Source organism: Chionomys nivalis, chromosome 16 (genome assembly GCF_950005125.1).
Source record: "Chionomys nivalis chromosome 16, mChiNiv1.1, whole genome shotgun sequence".
NCBI classification, from domain to species: Eukaryota; Metazoa; Chordata; class Mammalia; order Rodentia; family Cricetidae; genus Chionomys; species Chionomys nivalis.
In genome coordinates this window covers 50,056,624-50,078,146 of record NC_080101.1, presented here as the reverse complement: position 1 = coordinate 50,078,146, position 21,523 = coordinate 50,056,624, and the positions used below count along the sequence as shown (strand labels likewise).

At 42.9% G+C, this 21,523-nt stretch overlaps 1 protein-coding gene across 3 annotated transcripts in view; it reads left to right on the top strand.

Annotated features, from left to right (window-relative positions):
- Slco5a1 (solute carrier organic anion transporter family member 5A1) overlaps positions 1-21,523 on the top strand; it is a 117,867-nt gene that overhangs the window by 79,333 nt on the left and 17,011 nt on the right. For all 3 annotated transcript variants that reach the window (XM_057790877.1, XM_057790876.1, XM_057790878.1), the window contains one exon: positions 18,128-18,326. In XM_057790877.1, coding sequence (XP_057646860.1) covers positions 18,128-18,326 — 199 coding nt within the window. The remainder of the gene's footprint in view (positions 1-18,127; positions 18,327-21,523) is intronic.

The following is a 21,523-nucleotide window of genomic DNA, read 5'->3' as shown; positions in this document are numbered from 1 at the left end:
GACAAAAAGTTAGACACATAGACTTGGAGAATTGTTCTTAAGATAACCAAATCCTCTTCTGCAGAAAGGGGATTATTAGGTTAGGATATTATTATCATTATTATTATTATCATTATCATTTCACTTTTCTGTGCATCTTAGTTACTGATTTGCAGTTTTGTGGCTGAAATGCAAGGCAGTGCCCCAGAGCTTGGACCACAGCTTTTGACAATCGCCACATCTTAGATGTACGGGCAGTGTGAACCTGTTATGACTATTATCATCCTTTTGTGTGCAATTGCAGTTTTTCTAAAACTAGTTCTTCCATGATATAAAGATAGCTAAAAATTCAGTTTTGCGGTAGTTTTATAAACATCAGCATAGAAAAAAATTTTTTTTTAATGCTGATGTTAAGTTTTAAATACAAATAGAGTGTGGGTGGCCCAGAAGCCTCCCCATTTTCAATGGCATTGAGTCGAGAGCCTAGCTGGTAGCACTTAGGAACCCCTGAGAGAAGGAAGGGGGCATGCTTGCAAATCAACTTTCTGTGGCAGCTGCTGGAGCCTGCCCTCTGCTAACACTTCAGCCCATGTGGAAAGGAATACGGGCTGTCAGAGACAGAAAAGCAGTTAGAGACTCTGTGTCTTTTGAGTAGAAAGATATTCATGACATCAAGATATATTTATCTTTAGTGCTCAAGAGAATTTTTTAATTTAAGTTTTATTATTCTATAGTGTGTGTGTGTATGTGTGTGTGTGTGTGTGTGTGTGTGAGAGAGAGAGAGAGAGAGAGAGAGAGAGAGAGAGAGAGAGAGAGAGAGAGAGAGAGAGAGAGAAGATGCTTGCGTATCATCAATCATGAGCACACAAGTTAGAGGACAACCTTTTAGAGTTGTTTCTTTCCTACCATCTTTATGTGAGTTTGGGGGGATCGAACTCAGGTTGATCCCCAATCAGGCTTGGCTAGCAAGTCCTTTTATCCCACTGAGCCACTTCACTGGCATCAGGAGGGTTTCTGTAAAAGGTCATAGTGGAAAACACCAAGGTAGTCATTCTCTTCTCTTTCTCATTAGTCAGTTAATTGAGGAAATGTCTGCATGCTACCACATGGCAGGCCATGTGACATGCCATGTGGCAGATGCTTAGCCGGTGCACAAAGGACCACAGTGAAACAGGTGGTGTTTGCTAGAATGACCCATGCGGTGTGCAGACAAGGTCATGTTGGTTGGGGAAGGATGGTGGCAGCAGTAAGTTTGTGCCCCTGGCAGCCCATCCCACAGTAAAAGCCCGCCTCCACTGGTGCCACTTTCTCACATTAAGCCCCATTGATATCTGTGTGGAACACATGGCAGCCAGAGTTCCAAGGTCTTGACTGAAATATTTTGTATTTTAAAAATACTCACTGAATTCTGAAATAATTTTAGTTTTCTATATTTTTTTCATTCCCTGGATCCCTTCTGTATGATAAACTTCAACAACAGAGCTCTCTTGGGAAGTCATAGAATAAACCACGTGAAAACTCATCAGGCCCGTGACCACACAACCAGCCCGTGGGAGGCAGTATTGTGTTTCAGTGGCCAGGTAGCAAACAGAAACAGTCAAGGAGGAGGGTCCCAGTGTCCCCTCCAAGGGCACACTGCACTGCTTTGCCCTTCTTCTACTAGGCTCCATATATTAAATGGTCTGCTACCTCCCAATCGCACCACAGATTGGTGACCATGCTTTCACCATGTGGACATCAGCGGACATGTTGATCTGCCTGGATTAGGGACCCTTTCCCTCTGGGTCTATTGTATAGAAAGCAACAATGTGAACTGGAATGAACTCTATGATTCTTTTTGCTTTAAAAATTTTAGATTAAATAATTTTTCTAAGGCTACCAGATAAACAATTTGTGTACCATATGGACGCTTGCTCACACATTTCCCAGAAAGCTATATGGCTATCTTACAGGGGAATTTATTAACTAATTCATCACTCTGGCTTTGATGGTACTGTCACGACCCACACGCCGTGACTGTGACTAGCTTTCCTTTGTTGTGTGTGTTCCCATGTCATCCACAGACCCCTACCTGGATCCTGTTAAACACTCCCATTGTAAAAACTGAGTTTCATTCCTGGGGTTTCTATAAAGATACATAGGATTATTTTATTCTCCCATATTTGGTACATAATATATGCTCAGCAAAACTATTTTTCTTCTATTTATATTCTGCTATTTTGTTATATTTCCGTTTCCATTAGAAGTCATCGTTGGATTTTTCTAATTCCAAACAATCCTACTAATCTAATTTAAAGTAGTGAACTGAAGGTTTTTGACGCAAGGTCTCACTATGTAGCCCTGGATGGCTCAGCATTTCTATGGTCCAAGCTGTTTCTAACTGAGGCCCATCCCCTTCCCTCAACTTCCTGAGTGCCATAGTGTCTAGCTTTTGTGGATGCTTTTAAACAATCTTACCCCCAGCCAAGTAGGAAGGTGCACAGGCAAATTAAGCTGGAAAAGGGAAGAGCTTTAATCTTTGTATGCGTGCCAGGGAGTGAATTTAGTCCTCTGTGCATACCTGAAGATTATTTAAATATTTTTTTAAGATTTAAATTTTTCATGTTTATGGGCAATTCGGCTGTTTGTAAGTCTATGCACCATGAGTACCTGTGTTCATAGAGGCCAGAAGAGGTGTCCCACTCCCTGAAACTGGAGTTACAAATGATTATGGACCACTGAGTGAGTGCTGGAAATTGAACCTAGGCTCTCTGGTGTAACATTTGGACCTGCTTGTTGGGGTTTCTGTCCTGCCCAGTTCCCACAGCTGGCAAGTCCCAAAGAAAATCACACAGAGATCTCCGTAAGTTATAAAACTGATTGGCCCATTAGCTCAGGCTACTTATTAGCTCTTGTAGCTTGTATTAACCCATTATTCTTATCTATATTAGCCACATGGCTCGGTACCTTTCTCAGTGGGGAAGGTCACACCTTGCTTCTTCAGTGGTCTGGGCTGGACTGGGAGGAATAGGCTTCCTCCTTCCCAGAATTCTCCTGTTCTCATCGCCCTGCCTCTACTTCCCTCTTCCCATGATCCCCTTTCTACTTTCATCAAGCACATACAGAAGACTAGAGTAAGAGAGGAAGTGGAGGATAGAGTGTAATATCCCAGGTGCAGGCAAGTAAAGAAAGAAGCAGGAGTTCATTGAAGCATCCATAGCTCACAAAGCGCTGGCCTTCCAGGGCTAAAGACAAGCTGTTCCCACTTCCAGCCCATCTGCCATCTCTCATTTTCTCAGAAGTGATTTCTGCTAACACATGAAAGTCACATCCAAAGTTAATGAGTACCTTAAGTGTAGACAGGAAATGCTTAGCACTGCACAGACAGGAAATTTGTTACTCTTTTTATATAAATAATGAAATATGCCATAAGCCATTATTAGGAGGTGAAGTAAAGTCCTTTTGTAACCTGAACCACCGTAGGGCGGACCACAGAAAAATCCCTTTGCTGGCATACTCAGTTTCTGCCCGTGGTGTTTTTTCTGTCAGCCAGAGGCAAAGCATAGCTGTCTTTAGCTACGCTGTTGTTAGACTGTAGTAGGGGCTGCGGGCCTCTTCCCACAGCCCGGCTCATGGCTGCCTAGCTAGCTTATGCCCCAAAATAATGACACACAAACTGTATTCTTTTAAACACTGCTTGGCCCATTTCTATTCATGTGTGTAGCACCCCAAGGAGCGCTTACCGGGAAGATTCTAGCCTACGTCCATCCTGGGTCAGAGCTTCATCGCATCTACTCTGGAGAGGAGAGCATGGCGTCTGCTCCAGAGAGCAGAGCTGTCGAGTCTGAGCTCACTTCCTCTTCCTCCCAGCATTCTATTCTGTTTACTCCACCCACCTAAGGGGTAAGCCTATCAAATGGGCCAAGGCAGTTTGTTTATTGACAAATGACCTTCCTCCATCATTAGACCAGTTAGATTTCAGCATAACAGATTCTTCAAGTCCTTGCACTGAAACTCTTCTCATAACTCTATTTCAGAAAGGTGGATATAATTTGTGTTTGACTTTTAGACACCTTTTAGGTGTAGATTTCTCTTGTAGGGCACTTAGTATTTATTCGTTTTATATAGAGTAGTAGTAACATCTTCCCTAAAATTATTTAAAATGTTTATTATGGAAATACTAAATTCTTTAGAAGATACCAAAAAGTTGAATAGATCCCACTGTGGCATGGACTTTTTTTTTTTTTTAATGAGGTAGCTTCTCATTATGTAGCCCTAACTGACTTACGTCACCAACAGCAATGACGTAAATGAATTTAACCTTTTATTGCAGCATTTATTTTTCCATAAACACCTACATTATTAAACATAATAATTTGTAAGTTTTGAAAGGAATTTTGGGCGATAGGTAAAAATTAGTCTAAAATCCTTTTGTTTTTGAGATAAATGGATTTTCAAAGACTTGATTGTGCATTAAGTTTCTATAGCTAAAAAATATTTTTCTTTCACTAATTAAATTGAGTATACATATTCCCAGAGAAAACAATAATTAAAATGCTTTAGAAAATATCACCAAGAGAATGAAGAAAGCTTCATGACTTAAACATGTGGTAATGTATGTGATAGCCTCCCATGATGCAGAAAACACCCTGGATTTACAGTCACAGTCTGGGAAAATCAGGTGTGAAGGCCTGTGCCTATAATCTTAGCACCTGGGAGCCTGAGGCAGGAACCTCCCAAGGTCTTGGCCAGTCTGGGCTACACACACAGATCAGCCCCCTTTTTCTTCAGTTAGAATCAGAACACTTGAGAGCCTAGTTGTGGCATTAATGAGATATTGATGGAAGAGTCTACTGCATGTTTTTATGAAGCAAACATTATTAGAATGTAGCTCTGCCCCCATGGGCACATGGCTATAACTGCTTTCGCTCTACAGCAGCAGAGGCAGCAGCAGAGGCAGATAGCAAAGCACACATCTGGGTCCTGCTCTAGGAGAGAGAAGAGAAGTCATCAGAGGGTAGGAAATGATCTTTCTTATCACTTCCTTCCAAAGTCTACCATAAAAACAAACAGAAACAAACAAGAGGAGGCTGGAGAGATGGCTCTGCAGTTAAGAGCACTGGCTGCTTTTCCAAAGGACTTAGGTTTGATTCTGAGCACCTACATGGCAGCTCACAACTATCTCTAACTCCAGGTCCAGGGGAGCCAATTCTCTCTTCTGGCCTCTGAGGGCCACACAGGCACATGGGTCACAGACATTCATGCAGGCAAAACCCCCTCATCGTCATCGTCGTTGTAGTAGTAGTAGTGGTAATGATGATAAATAAACCAATAGTATATATGAACAATAAGAACCAAAAGTCAACAAATTAAAAGAATAAAAATCCCTGAGCCAGTTCCCCTGATGTGGGAATGGTTTTTCAAAGGCTCTACGCTGAAGGCAAGCCTCTGTCTTGTTTTCTCCACTGGGCAGAACCTTGAGCTGCCTCTGGAAATCACCTTTCCTTTGTTCTACCCACTTTCTTGCCATTCAGGTTCTGTGCAATGCTGAGCTGTCAGTAACCCATCTCTCTCTTCAGTTGTGGAAACAGTGTATCTGGCAGTTGCTTTGCATCCTTCATTTTGGTCAAAATGAACATGTGTAAAGACTCAAGGCTCTCTTTGATCCTCCTGAAGGCTCCTCCACCAGCATTGGGGTGGAGCACTGGGGTGGTTGGTGAATCAATGACTGTCATACTGTGAGCCCAAACTTCGGCATTTAGTTGGGGGATAATTACACCAACAGTCTGGCACTCTAGTTTATTCCTTTGTTGGTTCCCCTGTGCCTCTGAGATTGGGTGTAAAGTCTTTATTGCATTTACTTTATTTTTAGTTATCTAAGCTGTATTTTCACATTCCAAAGAGAAGATATATCTGAAATATACATGGATCTTTACTATTCAAAACTCAGGGTAGATGAGGTCTGAGCAATAACAAGAGAAGAGCACTGGGTAATTAGCAAGGACTGCAGATGTGTCTGCGAGGCTTCCTGGCAACCACGCTCTGACTCTGTTCTGATGCTTTCTGACCAATGGTTACTCTCTGCAAGACTAATTCATTAGTACGTGAACCGCATGTTCTCATTGATGCAAGGTTGTTGTTCTTTATGAATGAATGCTCAGACCATGAAGTTACTGTAGAGTAAGTTTCTGTTCTTAATCAACTTTATTATTAGACATCCTTAGTGTAGTTTTCTTTGTCTGATAGAATTACGCATGACTCAAACAAAACTACATCTTCGAATAAACGGTCCAGCTGGGCAGTGGTGGTGTACATCTTTAATTCCAGCACTCAGGGAGGCAGAGGTAGGCAAAACTCTAAGTTGGAGATAAGCCTAGTCTACAGAGCGACTTCCAGGTCATCCAGGGCGCACAGAGAAATTCTGTCTTGAAATCCAACCAACCAGATAAACATTCCCCCCTCAAAATATCCAGCCCAGTGTGTAGCTGCCAGGTCTGGTTTTTATCCCATCTGTTAGTGCCTTTCCCTTCTTATGTTTTCTCTTTTCAATTGTTGCATTAGAACAAAGAAAGATGAGTGATTTTTTTGAGGTTCCTTTAAGGTATAAAATTTTCTGAGTTTTGGTCCCTCTGGGTTCTATTCATGGATAGGGAAGATCAGTGTATAAGTGTATAAATGTGTAAGTGAGGTGTGACTTAATCCTTGTTTTAGGTGGAGATTGCTCGTTTGTTTCCCGACTGCCCAGACCGAAAACAATCACACAGGAACTGCATTAATTAAAACACTGTTTGACCTATTAGCTTTGGATTCTTATTAACTAACTCTTACATCTTAAATTAACTCATTCCTATTATTTTGTATTTTACCACAAGGCTCGTGGTTTATCGGTAAGGTTTTGGCCAGCGTCTGTCACCTTCAGCGGCTACATGATGTCTCCTTGACTCCACCTACTTTCTCCCAGTATTCAATTTAGTCTTCCTGCCTAGCTCCATTCTGCCCTTTCATAGGTCCAAGCAGCTTCTTTATTCATTACCCTATAAAAGAAATACATATACAGAAGGACTTCCACATCATCTCATGACTACTGATTTAAGACAAATGTATAAGTGTGCAAATGAGGAATGACTTAATCCTGTGATACTGAGATAAGCTCAGTGTATAAGTGTGAAAGTGTGTAAGTGAGGTGTGACAATCCTTGTGAATACTGAGGTAAGATCAGTGCATAAGTGTGTAAGTGAGGTTTGACTTAATTCTCATGAACACTGCCCTCCCTGTATTACTTTGCTTTGGCTCAAATGACCCTCTGTTGATAAGATCTTGTCCTGTTTTAAAATGCCACTATTCTCTACACTCTTTATTCCTCTTACTGTACTGAGAATAACTTTCACTGTAGTTCTTTTTCCCTTCTATCAGTTGAGGAATTTGCTTAGTTATTAGTTTCTTGTTTTCCACATTAGACTGTAAATTCAACATGGGCAAGAACCCACGCTGGTTTTATTCACTATATATCTCCAGTTGAGAATAGTCTCCATTGCGTAATTGGTTCAATAAAGGGTTGCTGGTAAATATTTGAATGCCAGATGATTTATTGAATTTATTAAGGGACTAAATTAAAAATTATGTTCTTGTAAGTTTCCTAAAATTTAAGCTTAATAATATTCTTGCAAACAATGCACAATTTTTTTTTTTTTGGTAAAGTTCTGCTTAAGTAGTTTGGGGATAGAAGACACACTGTGATAAAGGGAATCTATGGAAGAACATAGCTAGCATGGCTTGGAGTAATTGAAAGACACTTTCCTCCTTAGATCAGGACAAAGACATGTAAATCTGTGCTTGCCACTTTCCTATTGCACTGGAGCTTCTAGTTGAATCACTGTGTAGGAAGGGAAATGAAATGAAAACCATTCGTGTCAGGAAGGAAGAACGAGAAGGGCTCTCTTCACATGTTACATATTTTTTTATGGAGAAAATCCCAAGACATTCATTAGAAAAACTTCCCTAATCGAACTACTGAGAGTGCGCAGCAGAACTGCAAGATAGAAGATGAATATACCAAAACCAACTGTATTTGTATACATCAACAATGATCTCAGAACAAGCTAAGGAAACAGTTCCATTAACACTGGCAGCAAGAGAATGAGAGTCTTAGAAATTTAACAAACTTGTGCAAAGCGTGTATTCTGAAAGCTATAAAATATTGTTGAAGGACAAGCTCATCAGAGCAAGGATTTCACTTAGGTAGAGGAGTAACTAAAAAAGATTGTCATGCAAAATGATAACTACCATCAACCATACATCAGTTACAATACATCAGATTCTGAAAGTTGTGGGGTATACCGTGTATTCTCACCACAAAATGCTGTGTGTTGAATAATGCATGTTAATTAGTTTAATTTAGCCACTGAGCAGAATATACATATTTCAAAATAACATGCTGTACATGCTAAATGTATACAACTTAATCTAGTAGAAGATTAATGAGTGTTTAAAAGTAAAAGAAACTATACCTTCGGGGAAATATACTTTATACTCAAGGACTGGAAGAATTGATATTATTCAGTTGTCAATATTTTTCAAATTGATGGATAGATCCAGTGCAAACTACATTAAAAAATTTCCAATGGTCAAAATGGTATGAAACTACTGGCTTAAAAGAGATAAAAGTATTATGGAAATAGAATTGGGAACCCAGAAATAAGCTTCCATACTTACGGTCAGTAGAATATTTTCATGTGTTGTGTATGCTCATGTGTGTTCACATGTATGTGAGTGCACATGCATGTGTGTACTTGAGCGTGCTGGCTAGAGGTTGATGTGTGTGTGTGTGTGTGTTTTCCTGTCCTCTCTCCGCTTTGTTTACTAAGACAAGGTCTCTCCCTGAACCTAGAGCTTGCTGATTGGATAGTCTAACTCAGTGGTTCTCAGCCATGCTAATGCTGCAACCCTTTAATACAGTTCCTCATGTTGTGATGACCCCCCCCCAGTCATAAACTTACTTCCATTGCTGCTTCGTAACTATAATTTTGCTACTGTCATAAGTTACAGTGTAAACATTTTTTTTTGGATGTAGAATTTTTCCAAAGGTGTCACGATCCGTAGTTGAGAACCTTTGGTCTGAGTGTCAGCTTTCCCAGGAAATCCTGTATCTCTTGAGCACTGGGATTATAGGTGGACTGCATGTCTGCCTAGCTTTTATATGGGTGTAGAAGATCTGAACTCCAGCCCTTGGCTTTGGGTGGCAAGTAATTTATCCTCTGAGCTATTTGTTCAATGCCAATCTACAGGGAGGAATGAATAATCATTCTCACAAGTCACTCTGGGACAGGCAGGTAGGTACCTGAGGGAGAATTAAATTTACCCTTCATATCATATTCAATAAGTGCAAAATGGATCAAAGTGTAATAAACAAGACTTAAAATATTCCTAGAAATAAGCAGACACACAGATCATTGTGCTCTTAGACTAAACAAGGTAGGCAATAAGGGAGAACAAATAAATTGGGTTTCATCAGTATTAAAAACTTTTGTGTCAAAGGACAACATCAAGAAAGTAAAATAGATACCCTATAGAATAAGGAAAAATATTTGCAAACCATATATCCGCTAAAGCAGCTGTGTCTAGAATAGTTAAAAACCGATAGATCAATAATAAAAAGAACAATATGCAAATATGCCAACTTTAAGAAATGGGGAAAAGATGAATAGACATTTCTCCAGAGAAGGTTTCCAACCGGCTCAAACAAGCAGAGGAAAAGACATCTGATGTAATTAGTTACCAAAGGAATGCAGGTCAAAGCCACAGCAAGAGATCCTGTCACTCACACTTGTTTGGCCACAATCAAATATTGCCTTTAAAAGCCGTTAGTAACAATGTGGAGGAATAGAATCCCTATGCACTGTTGATGGGAACATCAAATGACGTATGACATTCTATATGGATTCTCACAACACTATTCATAATATCCCCAGTGTGGGCATAACCCCGTGAATCCATCACCTGCTGTATGAACAAAGAACAAGGTAAGAATCCAAGGCAGTGTCGTTTGGCCCTCAGCAGAAAGGAAGAATGAAGCCATGCCCTAACATGGACAAGCCTGGAAAGCACACAAAAGGAGACTGGGCCATGTTTTATGTGACTCCATTCGGACCAGCTAGGGAAACCCGTGGAGCCAGTCAGGGATTTTCCGTGGGTGTGGGCAAAGTTGGGAGGAAGTCATCATGATGGTCGCTCTTCTCAGTGGGAAAGCTCTGGGAATGGCAGGATTTGAACAACAATGAACACAGGCAGCTGAAAGTTGCTGAGAGAAAACAGATCTTTTCTGAAGGGCTCCAAGGAGGACTTTGCATGTGGCACAGGCCCAGATCTGTGCCACGAACAAGAACTGAGCTTGGACACCTGATGCTGACTTGCATTTTATTTTTGGTAACTGAAAACGTTAATGAGATCCCATTGCTGTCTTGTGAGTTTCCTCTACAAAAGGCCCAGGTCTACCCCCGACCTCTGTGGTAATTTCTTAAGGCGTTTCCCCTCCTGTTTCCCAGAGCCAGAAGATGAAGTAGCTATCTAAGCATTTTCCCGTTGATCTCTGTGGTTTTGTGGTATTGACGCAGACATCTCTGCTAGGTTTGAAAGCCATAAAAGATGAAACAATATCAATTTGATTTTGGAGTCCCTGTCACGACACAGCTGGGCATTGGTGCTCATGCATCGATTCAGTTGAGTTCATCAGAAACCTGCAGTGAAAAGTGTGGTTGTTCTCTCTGAATGTTGCTTTTCATCACCTTTCCTCTAGCACCTGAGACTTCAAATCCTTGAGATTAGGCTGCTGTGTTTCTCTCGGGGCTGCCTGTTTTGGCATAGCTGATGCTGTGTGACTGGCTGATGAGATCAGTCGGGCCTATGAGGCTTATGTATGGACCACATACAGGATCTAACCTGAAGGCAGTGTGGAGGCAAGATTTTTGAAAACGTTTATGAATCATTCCAGGAAGGTCATACTAGAATTCAAAAACTTTTCTCTATTACTTTGGTTCGGTGATCCCATTTGAGCTATGCAGTAGCTGTTACATGTCAGAAAGTAGAGGCCCCTGAGGACTCCTTCGAACACTGTATTCTCAGACTAAGAGCTCTAGAGGGGAAACTGAGTCAGTTACTGGCAGCAGCCATGTACCAGGCTGGTGCTCTGTCAGGAAAATCTCTAAAAGTTCCTGTGTGGCCCCACTATGCCTACAGGCCTCTCTTCCTGTACCTGAATCTTGTACCATGCCCGTTTTATACACACAGAGGGGGGGAGGGAGGAAGGGAGTGCAAGAGGGAGAGGAAGGGAGGGAGAGAGACAGAGATACACACAATCCCTCTTAGTATGAAGTCCACTGCGGTTTGAAGTTATGTCATGGAATATGATGGGTGGAAAGAAAATTTTTTTTCTCTGTCTTAAAACAGTCACACAATTTTAAAGCAAGGGATTCCGTTAATTAATCCCAGGGCTACACCCAGCTGCTTGCCTTTGAAAAGGCTCCTGAGACAGTGAAGATGAGACATTCCAAACTGAAAGAGATGCAGGTATCTTACACTGTTATTCTTTGTACTGATGCACAGTTTAGGGGAAGGTGAACTGACTGTATTTTCTATTCTTGGACCATTTAATAGTTGCCAGCATTTGAGTTTTGGATTTTTAAATTAATCTCTTTAGTTGTTCTGCCCCAATGGTAATGGATACTTGCTCTCTAAAAGAAAATGTTTGCAAAAGATACTGGGAACCTTAAACAATAATTTATCCTGGGCCAGAGGCAAGAGGAAGGCTTTTATTTTTATGCTGTAAAATTAGAAGCACAGGGTTTTTATAAAGCTAAGTAAACATAATTGATTTGTCTGTTCTACCACTCCAAAAGTGTGGTGTGGACACAATCCTCTCTTCCTTTCCCTCTAAGACCTGTGCACAGTGGGTAGTGTGGTGAGGACACCATGCTCTCTTCCTCCATAAGACCTGTGCACAGTGGGTAGTGTGGTGTGGACACAATCCTCTCTTCCTCCCTAAGACCTGTGCACAGTGGGTAGTGTGATGTGGACACCATCCTCTCTTCCTTCCTAAGACCTGTGCACAGTGGGTAGTGTGGTGTGGACACCATGCTCTCTTCCTCCCTAAGACCTGTGCACAGTGGGTAGTGTGGTGTGGACACCATCCTCTCTTCCTCCCTAAGACCTGTGCACAGTAGTAGTGTGGTGTGGACACAATCCTCTCTTCCTCCCTAAGACCTGTGCACAGTGGGTAGTGTGATGTGGACACCATGCTCTCTTCCTCCCTAAGACCTGTGCACAGTGGATAGTGTGGTGTGGACACCATGCTCTCTTCCTCCCTAAGACCTGTGCACAGTGGTAGTGTGGTGTGGACAAAATCCTCTCTTCCTCCCTGCCTAAGACCCATGCATAGTAGGATGATGTATTAGTTACTTTCTGTTTCTGTGCTAAAATGCTATGAGCAAAGCAGTTTACAGAAGAGTTTCTTCTGTCTTACAGTTCCCAAAGGATAAGAGTCCATGAAGTCAGAGTGGTAGCATGACAGCAAGCTGGAGGCAGGTGTCGGGAGCAGAGAGCTCAGCATTCACATCTCAGTCATGAGTATGATGGAGAGAGAGCACACTGGGCATGGTGTGAGACTTTAAACTCTCAAAGCTTGCCTCCAGTGGCACACTTCCTCTCACAAGGCTGCACCTCCTAACCCTCCCTAAAAGCGCCACCAACTGGAAACCAAGTGTTCAAATGCCTGGAACTGTGGGGGACATTCTCATTCAAACTCTCACAGATGCCTGTGAAGTGGAGCCACTGAGGGAGGAAAGCACTTCTAATAAACTGAGCCCCGAACACAAGTTTCTTCTCTTTATAAGACCTACTCTGATTCTAGCCTATTGAAATCCACAAAAGGTTGAGAATGAAATGAATTCCTATAGAAAAGGTAATCATAATACCTGACAGGTAATTGACATCAGTGTGTGTGTTTTCAAGTGTATGCATGAGAGTATGTATGAGTATGTATTTGAATATTGTGTAAGTGTGTATGAGTGTGTGTATATGCAAGTGTGTATGTGTGTGTGTGTGTGTGTGTGTGTGTGTGAGAGAGAGAGAGAGAGAGAGAGAGAGAGAGAGAGAGAAAGAGAGAGAGAGTGATGTGGGAGGTTGTTCTGTATATGTGTTGCTTTTATTGGCTAATGAATAAAGAAACTGTTTTGAGTCTATAGCAGGGCAGAACAGAGCTATACAGGGAAAACTAAACTGAATGCTGGGAGAAAGAAAGCAGAGTCGAAGAGAAGTCATGTAGCTCTGCTAGAGACAGAAGCCAGACGGAACCTTGCCAGTAGGCCACAACCATGTGGTGATACACGGATTAGTAGAAATGGGTTAAATTAAGATGTAAGAGCTAGGGCTAATAGGCCAAGCAGTGATTTAATTAGTACAGTTTCTGTGTAGTTATTTCAGGGCTGAGCAGCCGGAAACAAACAAGTGGCCCCCTTAGGAAAAACAGAAACAAGCACAGCAGCAGTGGCCAGTATGAGGCCAGGGCTAATGTCATACACTGTAGAAACCCGTCATTCTTAATTCAGTGACAGTGCAGTGGAGCTCTCTGAGGGGCGAACTGTTGCTTCCTTTTCCCCTCTTTCCTTCAGTTCAGGGTTCTGTGGATGCTAGGAAGGCTCTCAGCGTAGGCATATTTACAACTCTAGCTAACAGTGGCCTCAAGGGGAAAAGTTCTAGTTTCTGAAACATTCGGAGATTAAGTGACTCTCAATGAAGTTGTAGCCCTAGCTTTATAAGGGCAAGGGAGATCATACCCTGAGTAAAAACATCAAGGTATGCTTGGGGAGAGTGGTTCCTGACATTGGAGGAGGAAAGGAAGCAGAGCAATTAATGCATCAGTTTCCTTTAAAGATGAATATCCCAAAGATTTCCACCTAAAGATGGTAGGGCATTCCTTGAACGCTTATCCCAAGCCAGACTCTTCTGCTGCATCAATGCTGTGCACCTTAGTGATATGTATTATGATATTACATATATGTTACAGACATGTATTAAAGTATTACATACATGTATCCGATATGTATTATAATATTACATGTATGTACAGCTAAGTATGTGAGTTATAATTAGGGACACACATGGCTAAGTATCAAAAGTTTGCTTATTAAAGAACATGTGCAAGTTTATGTTGGGCCATATAGGCTGCTTAAATTCAGTCTCATTCATTAAAATTTGCCTGATTAATCTTTATATGTTTGTGCAAATGTATCCAATTTATTGATAGTGAGTGTATCACAGCAATATTCACAGTTTTAAGAATGATAGTGATGATGGGCTGGTGAAGTGGCTTGGCAGGTAAAGGTGTTTGTCATGCAGCCTGGGGACCTGAGCTTGATCACTGGGACCCATGTGGTGGGCAGGGAGAATTAGCATCCACAGTTGTCCTCAGACCTCCACATGTGCCCTGCGGCATGCACACACACGCTCGCGTGTGCGCGCACACACACACAGGCACACAAATATAATAAAATTTTTTTGTTTGTTTTTAAGGACAGGATTTCGCTGTAGCTTTGGAGCCTGTTCTGGAACTAGCTCTTGTAGACCAGGCTGGCCTTGAATTCACAGAGATCCTCCTGCCTCTGCCTCCTGAGTGCTGGGATTAAAGGTGTGCATCATTGCCTCCCCGGCTAATAACATTATTTTAAGTAATGGTGGTGGTAACGACAGCCCAGTGTTTACTGAGTGTATATGGTGGGCCAGACTCCATTCTCCGGACTTCTTACGTCCTAACTCATTTGCTCGTTACAGTTCTGTGATGATGGTATTATTACTGTGCATACTTGACAGGAGGAGAAAAATCTGAGTTCTGGAAATGCTGCAAAATTTACCAAGGACATGCATCATTCAGGTGGCAAGGCAGGGTTTTGTCTTATTTGGACTTCTCAGACACCAGCAATTGCATGGATCTCTTTCACCGGAACTCTGGTCTTTGGATCCTGGGCTTGGAACAAGCAGCATCTCCCTTATGCCCCACTCCATTCTGCCCTTAGCCCTCTCCTGCAAGCATGCCAGAGATGTTCTTCAGCACAGATTGATGCACCCCCACCCCACCCCCGACACACGTAGACACTATGATACCCTGAGTTCTAGGGATCATGGTCCCTAGGGAGTGCTTGAATCAGAAGCTTAGGGACCACAGAACAGTCCCCTAGAGGGCTAGACAAGAGGTGGTTGTCAGGCAGAGGCTACCCCTGGGGCGCTGGGGAACAGGGCGTCTGGGGGTCTCAGGAAAGGGAAGGAGGGTGCTGGAAAAGACCATGAAATTACGTTCAGACAGCTGGTAGCAGGACAGTAACTTCGCCCTAAAGGACCTGCTTTTGTATTTCCCCTCACGAAGAGAGTAGAACCATTAGAGAGATAATCATGTGGTTGTGATGGAGGAACTAGGCCACCAGCCCCAAGATAGTCCAGACATAGCTACTTCTAAGTGCCTGGGAATGACTCTCACACGAAGTGCGGACACCTGAGAGTTGATGATTACCTGGTTACTTTCAGTCCCTTTACGACATTGCTCTCCCCTGCGAGTTGATGATTACCTGGTTACTTTCCGAGTTGATGATTACCTGGTTACTTTCCAAGTTGATGATTACCTGGTTACTTTCAGTCCCTTTACGGCATTGTTCTCCCCCGGCTTTCCTCTTGCCTCTGTCTGGTTTTCAGCTTTCTCTACGGCTCACCTCTTCATCACAACCCATTAACACTGGCTCTCTTCAGGGGCCTTTCTCCTTTCCTCACTGCGTCATCTGAGAACATCCTCCATCTCAGATTGAACTATACCAGAAATCTCTCAGCGTAGCTCTGTTTACAGCTCCCGGTGCCCCGTGGGAGACCTCCACCTGCTTCTTCTTTGGGCTCCTCACCCTCCTGTCCACAGCGGAGATCGTTAACTGTTGTCTACACATTGTCTTCCTCTCTGGGTCCCTGTTCTGCTGAGTTTCAGACACTAGCTTTCCCACTCTCCCCAGCCTCTTAATCTAATTTACTGTGCTGTCAGCGCGGTACTTCCCTGCGGCAATCCTGGGCCCTTGCAATCACCTTTCTGACCACTTCAAACTCTAGTTCTCACTGCATCAAGGCTATCTTGTATCTCACTTCAGCAATGGTCTTCACAGCACACAACTCTCACCCGGCCCAACTCAGATTCCCCAGTGGCCTCTCATTGCTCAGATATATAATCTGAGCCTCTTTTCCTGGTCTCTTAGGGTCTCATTTTTCCTAGCCTCTCTTCCTGCACCCCATCACCTCCCACCATCTTGCATTGCACACTCTTGGTATTTTTGAAGGGCTGTGAATGCCCAGTGCCATGACCTTGTGCCTTCACGTGTATTTCTTTTTTCAGATATTCTCTCTGCGCCGGTCCATTAGACACATTCCGCCTCTTCTAGTGAATACCTGCTGAAAACTGCCCCGTGAGAGCTCTCCCTGGCCTCTCCCAGGGGAGACTCAGCTCACCCCTCCCCTGTGTTTTCCTAGCACCTTGTAGAATTATTTTACTGAGATTTTCTATTAGCATGTATGTCTCTCATTTAATTTGTAAGGGTGGGGGTGGAGTATTCTGACTGTGTCTTTATTTTTTCATTGTTTAAAATAAAGATTCATTTTATTATTAGTTTTGAAGTGTGTTCGCTCACTCATGTGAATGCTGACAGCCTTGATGGTCCTCAGGGCCAGTTCTCCCTGGACTAGGGTTACAGGTGGTTGTGGGGCTGCCCATTGCTGGGAATTGAACTTGGGTCCTCTGCAAGAAGAGTGTGTGCTCTTAACAGCTGAGCCATCTCTCCAACCCCATGTCTTTATTTTTCTACAATGAAATATAATGCTTCCAAGTAGTTCAGTGGTCACAATTTTAGAGGAAATTCAGGCTGATGTAATACAATTACCACGCACGGAGTGGTTTGTGAGCAAGAGGAGATGGGTTTCTCACAGTTCTAGAAGCAAGGAGTCCAAAATCAAGGGGCTGGTGGATTTGGTATCTGGTGAAGGTCTGTTTCTCATAGACGGGACATTTGCACTACATCCTTATATGATGGAGAGAACAGGGCGTGCTCGGGTCTCTTTAGTTAGGACCCATTCATGAGGTGTCCACTCTCTGAATGCCAACCCTTTGTGGGGTTAGAATTTTAACATATGGATTCAGAGAGACGTAAGCACTCATGCCGTGGCAGTAACCATGGCCCACTTTATGGAACGGAGCGTTTTCAGGAGTTCAGGTGCACCTCTGTCCTGAGCCTCCCATAGCCCGGCTACCTTTGCTTTCATGGCATTACCTTTCCTCTATATTGATACCTCCTGTGTGCACATCCTAGAACATCAGGTTTCGTTCGCCTGGTTCTTGAACTTGATGCAGGTGTGAGCATGTGCACATTTTGTTGTTATTTTTTTCCTTGTGTCGTCTTTGTAAGAGTCATTCAGTTTATGTGTGTTTGGTTACACGTCTTCCTTTGTGTTGCTGTATAGCAGTGCTTTGTGATAGGAATATTCCGTGTATAATGTATCCATTGTGGGATGTTTTCAGTTGAGGTCTATTAGGATGGCTTGTGCACACCATGGGTTTCTTTGGGGGTATAAATCTTGGAAGGACCTGTCTGTTGCAGGGTGTGTTTACCTTCAGTTCTTCCAGGTCATGAAGGACTGCTTTTCAAAGTTGGTCCTACTTCTAGTCCTCCACTGTCAAGAGTTTCCAGCACTTACATCTTGACCAATATGTGGCACTGCCAAACTTTAAAATGTTCACCTTCCAACTGGGATGTGGTGGAATTTCACTGTGGCTTTAGCCTACGTTTCTTCATCTGCTTAGGATGTTTGGATTTTCTCTTTGGTGAAGGGCCAGTTCAGATTTTCTTCGCCTTTCTCGTGATTTGTTTGTTTTGATATTATTGCTTTGTGAAAGTATTTTTTGTATCTTCTGGATTTGAATCCTTTGTCAATGTGTGTTGAAGTTGTAGGCTGTAAAATTGCACACTGAATATTTATGGACTAGAGTGCGTCTCATTCTTTACCCTTGTACGAGCGAGCAAAGAGAAACAGAACAATTAGAAGAAACAAATAAGAGTGGATGCTAGCACACATTAACGCCCTCTTCCTCTCCTCTTCCCAGGTGTCATCATTGTCCCTAGCGCTGGTGTTGGCATTGTCCTGGGAGGCTACATTATAAAAAAATTGAAGCTTGGTGCGAGAGAATCCGCTAAACTAGCAATGATCTGCAGCGGGGTGTCTTTGCTGTGCTTCTCAACCCTGTTTATTGTGGGATGTGAAAGCATTAACCTAGGAGGCATCAATATCCCGTACACAACAGGGTAAGTACCTCTGCGGAGCATCCTTGAAGACCCCAGCTCTGTGTAGTTTATACCTGGCCCAGTCTCTCCATCCAACCTGCTTTATGAGCTTTGCCCCTCCACTGGAGCTCATGCTCCCAGAAGGGGGATGTCACAGGGTGTCACCTTTGTCTGTGTCCCTTTTGATCCTCACAGGGTGGCCTCCAGGGCATTTTAATTACAGACAATGAGAGGATGCTTATTGTATTAATTAAAATGTTTTTCCCCCTTAAGTGAGCTGTTTTTTTTATTTTTTATTTATTAAAGATTTCTGCCTTCTCCCCGCCACCGCCTCCCATATCCCTCCCCCTCCCCCAATCAACTCCCCCTCCCTCAGCAGCCCAAAGAGCAGTCAGGGTTCCCTGCCTTGTGGGAAGTCCAAGGACCTCCCACCTCCTTCCAGGTCTAGGAAGGTGAGCATCCAAACAGCCTAGGCTCCCACAAAGCCAGTATGTGCAGTAGGATCAAAACCCATTGCCATTGTTCTTGACTTCTCAGCAGCCCTCATTGTCCGCTATGTTCAGCGAGTCCGGTTTTATCCCATGCTTTTTTTAGACCCAGTCCAGCTGGCCTTGGTGAGTTCCCGATAGAGCATCCCCATTGTCTCAGTGTGTGGGTGCACCCCTCACGGTCCTGAATTCCTTGCTCGTGCTCTCTCTCTTTCTGCTCCTCATTTGAGCTCTTTTTAATGACTGGAGAGGTAACTCAGTCAAATGCTTGCCCTGCAAGTCTGAGGAATTTAGTTTGATCACTGGGAACCATGTAAAAATGCCGGCTGAGATGGTGCACACTTACCATTCCTGTGCTGGTCGATGTGAGCAGAAGCCTGTGACTGCCAGCAAGTCTAGAGTAATTGGTCGGCCCCAGGCTAATGAGAGACTGTTTCAGAAACCCAGATGGGAAGTTCCTGAGGAGCAGCATTCTAAGTGTGTGTGCACACGCATCTGTCCATACATGCACACACGTGAACCTGCACCCTCACCAAAACCTCATCGAATTTGTGAAATACAACCCTGTATGGCAAGTCTTGCTTCCACTCGCATCCTCCATCCACCTACTTCTTCTCATCTCTCCAAATTAAAGCAAACTCGATGATACTTTTTCTTTTCTTTCATTTGCTTTTTACAGAATGCATTTCCATTATGTTTCCCCTCCCCCAGCCCTTCCCAGCCCCTCCTCATCCCCCTACTCACCCAACTCCATGCCTCTATTTAAAAATCAAAACAAAGCAATAAGACAAAAATGCCAGAACAAAGCAAAAACCTCACAAAAAATAAAAACCATGGAATCCAGTTTATGCTGTCCAACTCCTGGGTATAGGCTTGTCCTGAATTGCAGCTGGCACACCCAGTGAGACTTCCCTGGAGAAAATGGCTTTTCTTTTCCCAGCAGGTAGCAACTACAATAGCTTCTTGGCTTGGGATGGAGCTTAGTGTCACTTCTTCTTCTCGATGTTGGGGTTTTGTCTACGTTGTGCATGCTGTAATAACTTCTGTGAGTTCATATGTGTGTAATCCCTGTTGTGTTGGAAGGATGCTATTTATTTAGAGTAATTCATCAACTTCTCGATCTTAAACTCTTCCTGCCTCCTCTTCCATATACATCCCCGAGCCTTGAGGGCAGGGTTTGATGAAGACATTCCATTTAGGACTGAGTGCTTCAGAGTTTCTCACTCTCTGCATACTGTCCAATTGTGAGTCTCTGTGTTCTTATCTATTGCAACAAGGAACTTCTCTGCTCAGGGTTGGGCAGTACACTGATATCTGGCTATCACTGTGTATCACTTGAAGTAGTTATACTGCTGTTTTCCTTTAGCAGGATAATAGTAATTCATTTTCCCTTAGGTCTATGACCTATCTAGTGTCAGGTTCTTGAGCATGTTAGCAGTGCCAGGAATGGGATCCTTCTCATGGAGTAGGCCTTAAAATCCAATTCTTAAAGGTGATTGGTTACTCCCACAACACCTGTGCCACTATTGTGCCTCAAGCTCAGAGAGACCCTCTCTCTGCTTCTGCCTCCCAAGTACTGGATTATAGAAGTATATAACCACGCCCGATCAATATTTTCATTTGGTTTTATGTATCCTTCCAAAATTTCTCTATACATAACACTAAGCACATGTGTTTTGATTTGTTTTTTTTTACTGTTTTATACTTAAAACATAGCTTTGACAATAGATTTTCTGAGCTTTGTTATTATGGGCCAATATGTTTGGAATTTTTTCTCTACTTCGGGTCCTCCCATACTTCATTGACTTTAAAGCCCTCCCCCACATTTACCTACAGTGAACTTTCCAGACTGCACCCAGGCTAGCCTCTCTCCGGTGTGTCTGTTTCTTCCGCCATCCTCAATACAAGAATGAGAGGGTTAGTCTGGTGGCCAACATCTACAATACAAGTTTAGTATCTTGAATTTCTTACAGTTTTCCTCAGAGAAAAGCTTTCTGATGACCTTCTGGGATCTGAATTGGAGCGAGTGGTAAGAGCACAGATGAGAGTCCATTCATGGCTTATCTCCCTGGGTGTTCCCCTCCAGAGATCAGCTTTGCTCCCAGCGCGACTGATGACTTTGAACTTAGAGTCTGGTAGAAATTTCTGTAAATCAGCAGTCAGCCTGTCTGTCATAGCTGTCTGCTTGCAATTGTTATGACGCTTGGTGTCACTCTTTCTATTTCTTCAGTACCATCTCGTGGCTTTATTCCTTTTAATTCTAGTCCAGTTTTGCTTTATATGTACTTTTAGAAGATCTGGAAGCCAGACTTTGTATCCTACCTGCTTTGGAACTAACGGTCCTCCCAAGTCTTCTGAATTCCTTTGAATACCACTGTCCTGCCAGCCCAAACTGACTGCTCCTAGGTCCCTCGCAATGCCAGGGGACGTTATGTAATTGTGCCGATTGGCTCCATAACAAATTTATGAGTTCCAACCTTAGCAGGTCTTCATCTTTGCCGAATAATCCATTTTCTTAGTCACAGTCAGCTAACTTTTCCACACTTATAATGATGGTTCCTTTTTTGCCTTTTAATCTTTTTCCTCAAGTCCTTTTATCTTATCTTCAATTTGTTTTTATTAGTGGGCAACCAGCTCCATGTCAGGAAGGAAGTGAGTTTCTACCCACTTTCCTCGAGAACTGTCTCATCTATGACAGTATTCTTTTCAAAGGCAAGTGTAACCTTCACT